Source organism: Pimephales promelas, chromosome 5 (assembly GCF_988280905.1).
Source record: "Pimephales promelas chromosome 5, fPimPro1.hap1.1, whole genome shotgun sequence".
Classification (NCBI taxonomy): domain Eukaryota; kingdom Metazoa; phylum Chordata; class Actinopteri; order Cypriniformes; family Leuciscidae; genus Pimephales; species Pimephales promelas.
Genome location: NC_142773.1, coordinates 43,135,784 through 43,150,279, shown reverse-complemented (window position 1 = coordinate 43,150,279; position 14,496 = coordinate 43,135,784). Strand labels below are relative to the sequence as shown.

At 39.0% G+C, this 14,496-nt stretch overlaps 1 protein-coding gene across 2 annotated transcripts; it reads left to right on the top strand.

Moving 5' to 3' along the window:
- Positions 1 to 328: 328 nt before the first annotated feature.
- nop9 (NOP9 nucleolar protein) lies at positions 329 to 13,828 on the top strand. Of its 2 annotated transcripts, XM_039661163.2 has the most exons (13): positions 329 to 460; positions 1,233 to 1,438; positions 3,528 to 3,764; positions 4,925 to 5,119; positions 5,194 to 5,301; positions 6,994 to 7,135; positions 7,717 to 7,909; positions 9,961 to 10,101; positions 10,379 to 10,498; positions 10,618 to 10,644; positions 12,693 to 12,911; positions 13,140 to 13,245; positions 13,558 to 13,828. In XM_039661163.2, exons 2-13 carry the CDS (start codon positions 1,249 to 1,251, stop codon positions 13,710 to 13,712), a joined length of 1,833 nt encoding a protein of 610 aa, XP_039517097.1. In that variant the 5' UTR covers positions 329 to 460; positions 1,233 to 1,248; the 3' UTR covers positions 13,713 to 13,828. The 2 variants fall into 2 exon arrangements, with proteins under 2 accessions (XP_039517097.1, XP_039517098.1); XM_039661164.2 differs by lacking the exon at positions 10,618 to 10,644.
- Positions 13,829 to 14,496: the final 668 nt, after the last annotated feature.

The following is a 14,496-nucleotide window of genomic DNA, read 5'->3' as shown; positions in this document are numbered from 1 at the left end:
AATTTTTTTTTTTTTTTAGGGAAAATCGAAATTATTAAATGATATTTACATGCCTTCTTTATTATAACTTTTTATGACATGATTTCATAACTATGATTTAAAACATTACTTTTAAACAACAAGTTTATCGTTTTTTATAGCTCATTGTTAATGCCTAAAATATAGAGGAACTACAGTAATTATTCACCAAATTATGTTGTTTGTTTTTTAAACTGCGTGACAGGACCATAGACAGGACCGCGTGACAGGACTTTTTTATTGAATGTCAGTTACATTGCAAATAATAAACATGACAATAATAAAACATATAGTGTAAATATAGCCTACAGCAAATAGGAAAAGAAAATATACAGTGCAATTTGCGTGACAGGACCTTTGTTTGTGAAACGTGTCATGACGTCGCTCTTGCGTCATCAGGCTGCGTCGCCTCCCGCTTACACATGTGAGCAGAAGCACACTGGTAAGACTCAATATTGTACTATTTGTTATTTATGTGCTTATGGCATTTTTTTTGCACTATTGACACTGCAATAATTGATCGTGCTGATTAATCTGGTGACTCGATTCTTTTATTAGCGTATTATTGTCAACTATTTTTGCGTGTTTATTGATTGCAACAAAACAGGACTATCGTTATAATAACATGGTGATTTGAACTATTACCATTGTTGTTTTAGTGGTATACTTTGAAAGACCATGAAAATGCACTAGCGTGGAAAATACCGTTTTAAACACTACAAATCAAAATAATATGGAAGACCAGAACCGCAAAGTAAATACAAATGGCATGCTTTAGTAAATGTAAAGAGTGACACACAAAATCATTATTATAGTAAAACATGTCTAAATTATTACATGCTATACCGCAACGGTGAGATAATATAGTCGAAATTATAACTTTCTATGTCATGCATGTGATTTTTAATGTCATATATTTTACTCTTAAATCTCGTCATATTTTCAACTTTTACCTCAATATATTTATTTACAGAAACATGATTTTCTTATGTGGCGGAAATGTGCTTCCATAAAGTGTCACAGTTTTGTTGTTGTTGTTTTGGACTTTTACCAGAACGATGCCATATTTCTATAGTATTATGTGAAAATATGAATATGCTAATGTAAATATTGTACAACAACAATCCTATGGCAGCAGTGCCATATTAATACCATCATAATGCATTGTAAGGAAGTCTTAAGTTTCCTCAGATAGTCATCAAATGTATTTTTAGGTGTGAGATCAAGGTGATGCTTGAGAAGATGGAAGCCAAAGGTCAAAGGTCATTAAAGGGTAAACCGAAGGGTCATAAACGGGCCGCTCAGGGGAAGACCGGTGACGGCGGGGCGAAGAAGCAGCGGCTCGACGGCGGGACGGTCAGTTACTTTCGGCGCGTCAGCGACCGGCTGAAGGAGGGATTCACCGACGAGGAGGACAAAGGTGAGAGGAAAACAAGAGAAACCGTCTACCCTCAATCTAGCCAATCACAGATGATGCTCTTGAACACAGCGGCCAATCAGAGGAGTTGATGATTGCGTTCAAAGCGTTGTCAAAATGTCACTTTTTAAAAATTTCATTAACGAAGTTGGTACGTCTGACAACACTACCTCATTCTTCCCTCGGGTCATGTTGTCCAGGTGTGTGTTGTGTGTCCAGGTGTGTTCAGGTGTGTGTTGTGTGTCATGACAGATGTATTGTTGTGTGTTCAGGTGTGTGTTCAGGTGTGTCTTGTGTGTCCAGGTGTGTTCAGGTGTGTGTTGTGTGTCATGACAGGTGTATTGTTGTGTGTTCAGGTGTGTGTTCAGGTGTGTTGTTGTGTGTCATGACAAGTGTGTGACCAGGTGTGTTGTGTGTCCACGTGTGTTCAGGTGTGTGTTGTGTGTTTAGGTATGTTGTTGTGGGTCCACGTGTATTCAGGTGTGTGTTGTGTGTCATGGCAGGTGTGTTGTTGTGTGTTCAGATGTGTGTTGTGTGTCATGACAGGTGTGTCCAGATGTGTTGTTGTGTATCCAGATGTGTTCCGGTGTGTGTAATGTGTCATGACAGGTGTGTTGTTGTGTGTCCAGGTGTGTTCAGGTATGTGTTGTGTGTTCAGGTGTGTGTTCAGGTGTCATGACAGGTGTGTGACCAGGTGTGTTGTTGTGTATCCAGATGTGTTCCGGTGTGTGTTGTGTGTCATGACAGGTGTGTTGTTGTGTGTCCAGGTGTGTGTTGTGTGTCCAGGTGTGTTCAGGTGTCATGGCAGGTGTGTGACCAGGTGTGTTGTTGTGTGTCCAGGTGTATGTTGTGTGTCCAGGTGTGTTCCAGGTGTCATGGCAGGTGTGTGACCAGGTGTGTTGTTGTGTGTCCAGGTGTGTTCCGGTGTGTGTTGTGTGTCCAGGTGTATGTTGTGTGTCCAGGTGTGTGTTGTTGTTTGTCCAGGTGTGTTGTTGTGTGTCCAGGTGTGTTCAGGTGTGTGTTCAGGTGTCTGTTGTGTGTCCAGGTGTGTTCAGGTGTGTGTTGTGTGACCAGATGTGTTGTTGTGTGTCATGACAGGTGTATCCAGGTGTGTTGTTGTGTGTTCAGGTGTGTGTTGTGTGTTCAGGTGTGTGTTGTGTGTTGAGGTGTGTGTTGTGTGTCCAGGTGTGTTGTTGTGTGTTCAGGTGTGTGTTGTGTGTTGAGGTGTGTGTTGTGTGTCCAGGTGTGTTCAGGTGTGTGTTGTGTGTTCAGGTGTGTGTTGTGTGTTGTTGTGTGTCCAGGTGTGTTGTTGTGTATTCAGGTGTGTGTTCAGGTGTGTTCAGGTGTGTGTTGTGTGTCCAGGTGTGTTCAGGTGTGTGTTGTGTGTTCAGGTGTGTGTTGTGTGTCCAGGTGTGTGTTGTGTGTCCAGGTGTGTTCAGGTGTGTGTTGTGTGTTCAGGTGTATCCAGGTGTATTGTTGTGTGTTCAGGTGTGTGTTGTGTGTTGAGGTGTGTGTTGTGTGTCCAGGTGTGTTCAGGTGTGTGTTGTGTGTTCAGGTGTGTGTTGTGTGTTGTTGTGTGTCCAGGTGTGTTGTTGTGTATTCAGGTGTGTGTTCAGGTGTGTTCAGGTGTCTGTTGTGTGTCCAGGTGTGTTCAGGTGTGTGTTGTGTGTTCAGGTGTGTGTTGTGTGTCCAGGTGTGTTCAGGTGTGTGTTGTGTGTCCAGGTGTGTTCAGGTGTGTGTTGTGTGTTCAGGTGTGTGTTGTGTGTCCAGGTGTGTTCAGGTGTGTGTTGTGTGTCCAGGTGTGTTCAGGTGTGTGTTGTGTGTTCAGGTGTGTGTTGTGTGTTGTTGTGTGTCCAGGTGTGTTGTTGTGTGTTCAGGTGTGTGTTGTGTGTCCAGGTGTGTTCAGGTGTGTGTTGTGTGTTGTTGTGTGTCCAGGTGTGTTGTTGTGTATTCAGGTGTGTGTCCAGGTGTGTGTTGTGTGTTGTTGTGTGTCCAGGTGTGTTGTTGTGTATTCAGGTGTGTGTTCAGGTGTGTTGTTGTGTGTTCAGATGTGTTGTTGTGTATTCAGATGTGTTGTTGTGTGTCATGACAGGTGTGTTTGTGGAGAACGTGCTGTCGGAGGTGAAGGGGCGAGCGCGTCTCGTGGCCATGGACATGACGGGGAGTCTGGTTCTGGAGGGTTTGCTGGCGCTGGCCAGTCCGGCTCAGGTCGCAGAAGTGCTGGAGGAACTGGGAGGAGAGACGGGGTCAGAGTTCACAGCCGTGGCGTGTGATCAGTGCGGAGGTCATGTGATGGAGAGCGCAGTGAGACAGGCGCACAGGTGGTCAGGTGAGCGCACACAAGTCCAGCGGTTAATGTTGTTAATGTGTGTGTGTGGTGTTCTTAATACGCTTTAACACACACAACATGTGTACGTTCATAAGTCGACAGCATATAGACCAAAGCCCCTTTTTGCTCCAGGCTGTAAACATGTTTATTTGTGCTGTAACATGCGGGTCTATGGGACTGCAGCGCCTCTAGTGGCCAGTGGAGGTTAACTCACTCAGTTAAAGGAGTAGTTCACTTTTGAAAAAACTTTAGCTGATAATTTACTCGCCCCCGTGTCATCCAAGATGTCCATGTCTTTCTTTCCTCAGTCGAAAAGAAATTAAGGTTTTTGATGAAAACATTCCAGGATTTTCTCCATATAATGGACTTCAATGGGGACCAAACGGTTCAAGGTCCAAAAGACAGTTTCAGTGCAAACTGTTCAAATGTCTTTAAACGACACCAGACGATGAATAAGGGTCTTATCATGCGAAACGATCGCAAAAAATGTAACTTTTCTGAGGACAAATGCTAGCCTTGCTCTATTCTGTGAGGCGCGTTTGTAACGTCACGTAATACGTAATTACGTTCAAAAGGTCACGGGCGACGTAGCCGGAAGTACAGAGTCAGTGTTTACAGGTTGAACGCATAGGTTGAACGTGCAAACTAACTCAAACGCCGTTTACAAAAAAAGGAATTAAAAGGTAAAACAACGATGTCGGACGATTTTGATTCTGTCGCCCGTGACCTTTTGAACGTAATTACGTATTACGTGACGTTACAAACGCAACTCACAGAATAGAGCAAGGCTAGCATTTGTCCTTAGAAAAGTTACATTTTTGGCCATCGTTTCGCTTGATAAGACCCTTATTCATCAACTGGTGTCGATTAAAGCCCTTTGAACAGTTTGCACTGAAACTCTCATTTGGACCTTGAACCGTTTGGTCCCCATTGAAGTCCATTATATGGAGAAAATCCTGGAATGTTTTCATCAAAAACCTTAATTTCTTTTCGACTGAAGAAAGAAAGACGTGGACATCTTGGATGACACGGGGGCGAGTAAATTATCAGCAAAAGCTTTTTCAAAAGTGAACTAATCCTTTAACTCACTTGGCTAATTCTCGAGTGTCTCCTGGGTGTTTGTGTGTGACGGTGTCTCCTCATCTCATGTTCCTCCACAGAGGAGAAGTGTGACGTCACAGAGGCCGAAGAGGAGCATTGTGGGCTGTTGGAGGCTCAGGTGCAGCGTGTGAGTGGAGTGGTCCGGGAGAACCTGGTGGCGTTCGCTCAGGATCCGTACGGATCGCATCTGCTCCGGACACTCGTGCAGGTGCTCAGCGGATGCCTGACCCGGGACACACCCGGCGCTCAGAAAGGTCAGAAACACTGGTTTCTAGAAACGTCTCCGTCTTCTTTATCTCGTTTTTTACTGTGTTTAATGTGTGTTCAGCCAAGAAGGACAGAAGATGTGAGAGTGAGTTGGTGGATTTTGAGATTCCCGCATCGTTCTGGTGGGAGCTGAAGCATCTGGCCGAGCATCTGATGGACAACATCAACGGTATCGTTTTCCTAACGGCGGTTTCAACTTAAACTAATGGCAACTAGCTGAAAATAAATAAATAAATTATATATATAAATATTTACATTTTATTTTAGTCAATTTTTTTTTTATAAGTAACACTAATTGTAATATTATGTTTTTTATATATATTAGGGCTGTGCAAAAATTAATTGCGATTAATCGCATCCAAAATAAAAGTCTGTGTTTACATAATATATTTGTGTGTGCTGTATATATAAATACACACACATGCATGTATATATTTAAGAAAATGTGTTATTCATATATAAAATATTTATATAATATAGATTGTGTATTTATATATATATATACAGAATTTAAGCGCAAATAATTCTTAAATGCATAGGTATTTATATATACAAAATAATTATATACAGCACACACAAATATATTATGTAAACACAGACATTTATTTTGGATGCGATTAATCGCAATTAATTTTTGCACAGCCCTAATGTATATTTATTTTTTATTCGTGTTTATAAAATTTAGTTTCAGTTTTTATTTTCAGTTAATAATTTTAGTGCTTCGGTTGTTTAGTTTTTTTTTTTTACCAATACTAATTATTGATATTCAGAACCGATATTTTCTCTGTTTCAAAGGCAACATTTCTAATTTTCATTTATACTTTATTTTATTTCAGCTTTATTTCAATTAATATTTTTAATAGGTGCAATTTTAGTTAATGCTTCAAGGTAAACTGAAGGCACCGACCTAGCATACTAATTTAGCTAATAATTTCAATTTTATTTCAGTCAGTGTTCATTTTATTAAGTAACAAATGTTTTTTTTTTTTACTTAACTGGAATAACCCTGCATTATAAATGCTATGTTTTTTTAATATCTATATAGTTTTTATTAATTTTATTTAAGTTTTGGTAATTTTAGTACATCATGTGTTTTTATTTTACTTTTAGTAGTATTTTGAATTAGTGTTTTAGTTAATTTTAGTAAAAGTTTTCGAACTTTCGTTATGTGCTTTTTGTATTAAAAAAATAAGGTTTATTTTTAGTTTTCATTCTCAGATAATAATAATATTAGTGCTTCAACTATTGCCAACTAGAGATGGACCGATATTGTTATTTTATTACCGATACCAATTATTTAAACGTTTACGTGCCCGATTATTACCGATATTCAGAACCGATATTTATTTATTTTATTTCTGTTTTAATGCAATTATATTTGCCGTTTATCGGTTAAACCGATATTACAAAACCGATACCCAATTATGGGAAACTGCTTAAATATCGGTAAAACAGATTATCGGTAGATCTCTATTGCCAAGGCAACATTTCTTATTTTCGTTGAGTTTTTCTATCTAATATTTACATTTTATTTTAGCTTTATTTCAGTTGTAATTTTAGTTAATGCATCAAGTTAAACTAAAGGCAACTATCTCAAATAAATAAAAAGTAAAATTAAAAATTAAAAACATTAAATACTTGAAATAAAATAAACATTACCTGAAATAAATGTAATAAATATGTATATTTATTACATTTTATTTCAGTTAACTTTTTTATTTTATTTCAAGTATCTGATGTTTTTAATTAACTGTTATAACCCTGCATTATATTTCTATATTTTCTTAAATTCTACTTTAAATTTTCATTGATGTTCAACTGTGTTCTTCAAATCACTCTCTGATGTCGCACTTGTTGGCAGTGTTCGTGGCGAATCTGACCGCCTGCGCTGCTCTCCAAACTCTGCTGACGGTGTGCCACCGGAAGAGACCCAAACTCTGCAATAAGCTCAACAAGAGCATCATGGGATACATGACGTCACTCAGCTCGGCTCCTGGAGTCAGGTGAGGGCAGTGTTCATTTCGCTGACGGATCATTTTCTAATTTCGTTATCGTTTTCAACCAGACGCGATAAGATTCCAGTGATAAATAATTAGTCCGTCCACACTAAACGCGACACGTAAAAATCAATCAAACCCCACAGCCAATCAGAGCAGCGTGTGGGCGGAGTCTCACGGCACCGGAGAGTCATCCTGACGGCACTCGCAAGAACATAAGTACATAATCACTGATTCAATGCTCTCTAGCTCGAAAATTTTGTATAAAAGCGTGACGTTTTTTTGAGTCGGGGATGAAGTATGACGTCTGCCATCCTGTGGAGGGGAGGTCGAGCGAAATTTGACACCCAATTTGACAAAATCGGCCGTTTTATTCAGTGCCGCATCTTGTTGAGTTAACTCTACTGTGGCGCCTAGAGGGTTAAGTTCATCGAAATTAAAAAAATGAGTTATAAAGGAGATTGGTTTAATCAACAGAAACTCAATATATGATGTTATCTGAACCACAAATTATTACGTTGATTTGATAAAAGAAAAAATGCTGTGTGTGTGTGTTGAGTTGTGACTCGTTAGTGTTTCTGCTTCAGTCCTCTCCTGGTGTTCATGAAGGACCCGTCCGGGAGCCATCTCCTCCAGAAGATCTTCAAGTTCTCCCAGAAGGCTTTGCTGCGAGACGTTTACAGGAACCACCTGAGATCTCAGCTGATGCCTCTGGCTCTCCATCCCATCGCTAACTTCCCCATCCAGAGCCTGATCTCGGCCTCCACACCCTTCAAACTGGTGATGCCTTCTTTACCAGCACTACTGATGTTTCGTTATCTTTAAGATCCTTAAGTCTTAAATTAGATTTTTTATTTATTTAAAGGGATAGATCACCCAAAAATGAAGTCAAGCCTTCCTAGGTGTAGAAGACGTTCTTCTTTCTTCTTTCACTTTTATGATGATAGATGTGCTTTTATGATGGACAGATGCACTTTTATGATGATAGATGCACTTTTATGATGGACAGATGCACTTTTATGATGATAGATGCACTTTTATGATGATAGAATCACTTTTATGATGGATAGATGCACTTTTATGATGGACAGATGCACTTTTATGATGGACAGATGCACTTTTATGATGGATAGATGCACTTTTATGATGGACAGACGCACTTTTATGATGGACAGATGCACTTTTATGATGGACAGATGCACTTTTATGATGGATAGATGCACTTTTATGATGGATAGATGCACTTTTATGATGGACAGATGCACTTTTATGATGGACAGATGCACTTTTATGATGGATAGATGCACTTTTATGATGGACAGATGCACTTTTATGATGATAGATGCACTTTTATGATGATAGAATCACTTTTATGATGGATAGATGCACTTTTATGATGGACAGATGCACTTTTATGATGGACAGATGCACTTTTATGATGGACAGATGCACTTTTATGATGGACAGATGCACTTTTATGATGATAGATGCACTTTTATGATGGACAGATGCACTTTTATGATGGACAGATGCACTTTTATGATGGACAGATGCACTTTTATGATGGACAGATGCACTTTTATGATGGACAGATGCACTTTTATGATGGACAGATGCACTTTTATGATGGACAGATGCACTTTTATGATGGACAGATCCACTTTTATGATGATAGATGCACTTTTATGATGATAGATGCACTTTTATGATGGACAGATGCACTTTTATGATGGACAGATGCACTTTTATGATGATAGATGCACTTTTATGATGGACAGATGCACTTTTATGATGATAGATGCACTTTTATGATGGACAGATCCACTTTTATGATGATAGATGCACTTTTATGATGATAGATGCACTTTTATGATGGACAGATGCACTTTTATGATGATAGATGCACTTTTATGATGGACAGATGCACTTTTATGATGGACAGATGCACTTTTATGATGGATAGATGCACTTTTATGATGGACAGATCCACTTTTATGATGATAGATGCACTTTTATGATGATAGATGCACTTTTATGATGGACAGATGCACTTTTATGATGATAGATGCACTTTTATGATGGACAGATGCACTTTTATGATGGACAGATGCACTTTTATGATGGATAGATGCACTTTTATGATGGATAGATGCACTTTTATGATGGACAGATGCACTTTTATGATGGACAGATGCACTTTTATGATGGACAGATGCACTTTTATGATGGACAGATGCACTTTTATGATGATAGATGCACTTTTATGATGGGCAGATGCACTTTTATGATGATAGATGCACTTTTATGATGGACAGATGCACTTTTATGATGGACAGATGCACTTTTATGATGGATAGATGCACTTTTATGATGGACAGATCCACTTTTATGATGATAGATGCACTTTTATGATGATAGATGCACTTTTATGATGGACAGATGCACTTTTATGATGGACAGATGCACTTTTATGATGGACAGATGCACTTTTATGATGGATAGATGCACTTTTATTATGATAGATGCACTTTTATGATGGACAGATGCACTTTTATGATGGATAGATGCACTTTTATGATGGATAGATGCACTTTTATGATGGGCAGATGCACTTTTATGATGGACAGATGCACTTTTATGATGGACAGATGCACTTTTATGATGGGCAGATGCACTTTTATGATGGACAGATGCACTTTTATGATGGATAGATGCACTATTATGATGGACAGATGCACTTTTATGATGGACAGATGCACTTTTATGAGTGTTTTTTTTTTCAGAAACCATGTAATTCCTTTAACATGTGCCTCTTATTTCCATGGGCTCAGTTCCTGAAGATCTTCGACGAGTTGATGGAGGGCTTCGAGGCGATCCTCGCGGCGGGGAACATAGCCGTGGTGGTGCAGATGGTGGAGAGCTGCGTTCGGTGGGAGGAGCGGCAGGGAGAACTGCTACAGCGCCTCCTGCAGGTCTGTATTTAATACGTCACCTTTAAAACGTAAGAATTGCACGATAACTTTATTATTTATTATCCTGTCTGTATCACCTCAGTGAGCTAATGTAGCCGTAGCCCAAGTCTTTCAAAATCGCTAAACAAACAAAATAAAAAATATCCAATGTTTCATCTCTTGTTTTTCCACACGTCAACTTTATGCATTGTTTATTTGAGCATACTATTTTTTCCTCATGAATAGTTGACAGAGTCTGGCGTTTCATTGAGAAATGTTAAACTCCATTTCCCATCAGGCCTTTCACTGCAGTGAACCAGCATCTCTGCAAGTTTCTTGTCTGCCTCTGTTTCTGTCTTTCCTGACGTATGAAGTGTATTACAACACCGAGCCAGCAGAGGGCGACGCCGTCACACAGGTGAGTCTGCATATAATGTGCATTATGGGAACTTTTAGCAAATGCCTTGTCCAAAAACACACACTTGCGGTCTTTGCTCTTGACCACTTGTCTTTTTCTACTTTTATTACAACAACTAGCCAGCAGAGGGCGACGCCGTCACACAGGTGAGTCTGCATACAGTGACCACTTACTCTTGACCACTTGTCTTTATCTACTTGCATGATGTTTTTCCTCTATTTGGCTTCAAGTAGTGTGTGTAGCACTTCTGATTAATTTATGGGACATACTTGCAAAAAATAAAGTCCTTTTACTTATTATATTTTCAATACTTTGCATTTTGAAATAATCTTTCACATATCTGTTCAGGAGTCGCTGTGTAACTAACAGAAAACACATTTAAAATTGTGGTGCTTCTAATTAAGTGATAAAAAAATGTACAAAATAGGCTTACACACACCACACTCATCTTTGCACCAATAAAATGTGCAACACTTTGTTTTTACTACCAAATTATATGTATCTAATTCATTTAAATTACAGTTTTCCTCAACATCTCGCGAATTCGGGGCACGTGAGTTCCTGAACATAATGCATGATGGGATATGCTAAGCTCTGAATCATTAGAGATAGTGTGGGTTTAGTGTGCACTATGGCATTTTTAAGATATGCAGTCTTGTGCACATCCCGTTGCATGGACACACTCTCAAGTGTGCAAGACGCCAAGAAAGCATAGGTGTACTTTATAATGAGGCATGGAATTATTATAACCAAACACATTCAAACTCTTATTGAGAAAAACATTATAATTCTCCGGTTTAGGGTTATTATGGTTAACTAAAAGCAAAACTAAACATTTCTGTTCATTGAGATAAAGCTGAAATAAAATATAAATATGAGATAACTTAAGTAAAAAAACTAATAAAATGGCTTAAAAAATTAAGCTAAGATTAACATGAAAACAAAAAAAGAAGCTTTTTGAAAATATCAGTTTTTATAATTATGTAGTATGCAATATCTAAAGTGCAGTATGTAGTGTAGTATGATGTAAAATGTAGTATGCAATATGTAAAGTGCTGTATGAAGTAATATTTAGTAAGCAATATGTTAAGTGCAGTATGATGTAAAGTGTAGTATGCTGTAAAGTGTAGTATGCCATATGTAAAGTGAAGTATAAAGTAAAGTGCAGTATGTAAAGTGCAGTATGTCATTTGTAAAGTGCAGTATGCAACATGTAAAATGCAGAATGTAAAGTGCAGTATGTAAAGTGTAGTATGGAGTATGTAAAGTGCACTATGCAATATGTAAAGTGCAGCATGTAGTGTAGTACGCAATACGTAAAGTGCAGTATGTCGTTTGTAAAGTGTTGTATGTAAAGTGTAGTATGCAGTATGTAAAGTGTAGTATGCATTATGTAAAGTGCAGTATGTAGTGTAGTATGCAGTATGTAAAGTGCAGTATGCCGTTTGTGAAGTGTAGTCAGTATGTGTGTAAAGTGCAGTGTCATTTGTAAAATGCAGTATGTAAAGTGTAGTATTTAGTGCAGTATGTAAAGTGTAGTATGCAATATGTTAAGTGTAGTATGCAGTATGTAAAGTGTGGTATGCAATATGTTAAGTGCAGCAGCAGTATGCAATATGTTAAGTGTAGTAAGCAGTATGTAAAGTGCAGGATGTAAAGTGCAGTATGCAATATGTAAAGTACAGTATGTCATTTGTAAAGTGCAGTAAGTAAAGTGTAGTATTCAGTATTTAGTGCAGTATGTAAAGTGCAGTATGCAATATGTAAAGTGCAGCATGTAGTGTAGTATGAAGTATGTAAAGTGCAGTATGCCGTTTGTGAAGTGTAGTCAGAATGCAGTATGTAAAGTGCAGTATGTCATTTGTAAAGTGCATTATGTAAAGTGGAGTATTCAGTATTTAGTGCAGTAAGTAAAGTGCAGTATGTAATTTGTGAAGTGCAGTATGTAAAGTGTAGTATTCAGTATTTAGTGCAGTATGTAAAGTGTAGTATTCAGTATTTAGTGCAGTTTGTAAAGTGTAGTATTCAGTATTTAGTGCAGTATGTAAAGTGTAGTATTCAGTATTTAGTGCAGTTTGTAAAGTGTAGTATTCAGTATTTAGTGCAGTATGTAAAGTGTAGTATTCAGTATTTAGTGCAGTTTGTAAAGTGTAGTATGCAGTATGCAGGTGACATGCTCTGTGTGTGTGCTCAGGCTTCTCCTCAGGCTTTCTCAGTGTGTTACCACGGCTCTCGGCTGGTTCAAGCTCTGGCCGGGTTTAAAGAGCGATCTGTTCTGATGAACAGCCTTCATGACCTCTGCCCCCGTGACCTCTTGACCTTCGCCACCGACCCCTTCGGGAGCCACGCGTTTCAGGTGCTGGTGACGCTGGCCAGCGATAAGGGCCGGGGGAAGATGCTGAAGAAGATGGAGGTAAAGCTTCGCTGTCAGAATCGAGTTCGAGTTAAATGGGGGGTATAATGCCCCTATTTCACAAGTTCCGTGTGTGTGTGTCCCTTTAAATGCAAATGAGCTGCTGCTCCCGGCACAGGGGGCGGAGCTACGAGAGCTTGCGTAGGACGCTCTTGCAAAAAATGTGCTTTCTTTCCTGGTAAAATAAAGGTTATAATAATAATCTGAATCATGATATCTCTGCTGCAGGACATGTATGTGGATCTGGCGTGTTCGATGTACGGCAGCCGTTTCCTGGAGGCCGTGTGGAACAGCGCCACCATCAGTCAGAGACGGAGAATAGCAGAAAGACTGGGTGAGTTCACATCTCACCGGCTCGTTTACATGCACAGCTTTTGTTTCAGTCGGACTGAATTCACTCCGGTTGATGAATCCGAACGTAGTGTTTACGTGAACGTTAAACGTGATCGTGTTGATGTCATAAGCTTCTACGTCATATATATATATGAGTGAGTAATATTTCAGTAGATGACTTAAAAAATAAAATCCTATAAATAAAATCAAGAATTACAGTTTATTATTACATTCACTCTATGGTTTAAATGTCAGTATTGAGAACAGGAGTAGAGCGTGTTGCTCATGTTCTGATCGTGTTCTCGTCTCTCAGTCCCCAGCGAGTCTCAGCTTCGAGGCGATCGGTTCGCGAGGCACGTTTGGGCCAAATTCGGCCTGACGTCGTTCCTGAAGCGCCAGGGCGACTGGATGGAAGCGCAGACGGGAGAGTCGAAGAAGAGGAAGATGTTCAGGGATATTCTGGAATGACGAGTCCATAATGGATGTTAATCATTCACGCCTTCAGAGAGACGCTTTAGTCATGAGGATGTTTCATATAATCGTTTTTCAACACGTATTTTAAATAAAAAAACATCAAAACATGCTATTGTCTGTGCAACACATCAGTAACCACAGGCCATAAATCATATCCACTGGATCACTGATCAAACTTTCATTTTTACATATTGAAAAAAATTACATTGTGATGTTTGTTTTTCTATGATGTGGAAAAAAAATGTATCTTTGTCTTGAATTTCGATTTTTTTAATCAGATGACAAGGGGGGAATATTAAGAAATTAATGAATTAATTTAATTAATACTTTCGTGTTGAAAGAAATCATAAATTTAAATGAATGAATGATTTTTCACCTGACGACTAGAAAGAAATCATAAATTAATCGAAATTAATGAATTAAAAAAAATTCACCAGTGTGAATTAAAATGCATTTAAGTCTATTTGGAGAATAATTAAACCCCTGAAGTCCCGGTTTTATAGTCATTGAATCAGCCTTCACCAATAAAGACATTTGCGCAGAGTTCAGTGCTGTTTTGGTGCATATGCGTCTTCAGAAAGAGGTTTGCGGTTCGGTCCCGCGGAGTGAAGGTCAGGCAGCTGCGATCTCCTCTATCTGTGTGGGAGAGACGGAGGAGGAACGCCAAACCCCCGAATCTGATCATCGGGGCGCCGTGACATTCAGCTGAGGAATTCTCCTGATGCAGTCACAACCACAGAGCTGATATAGAGTCTCTGAACGCCTGGAGTTCACACGC

Coding starts and splice junctions, on each gene's coding strand:
- nop9 (XM_039661163.2), top strand. CDS start 1,249: ATGCTTGAGAAGATGGAAGCCAAAGGTCAAAGGTCATTAAAGGGTAAA. Junction 5,120..5,193: donor CACACCCGGCGCTCAGAAAG/GTCAGAAACACT, acceptor ATGTGTGTTCAG/CCAAGAAGGACAGAAGATGT. Junction 10,645..12,692: donor AGGGCGACGCCGTCACACAG/GTGAGTCTGCAT, acceptor GTGTGTGCTCAG/GCTTCTCCTCAGGCTTTCTC.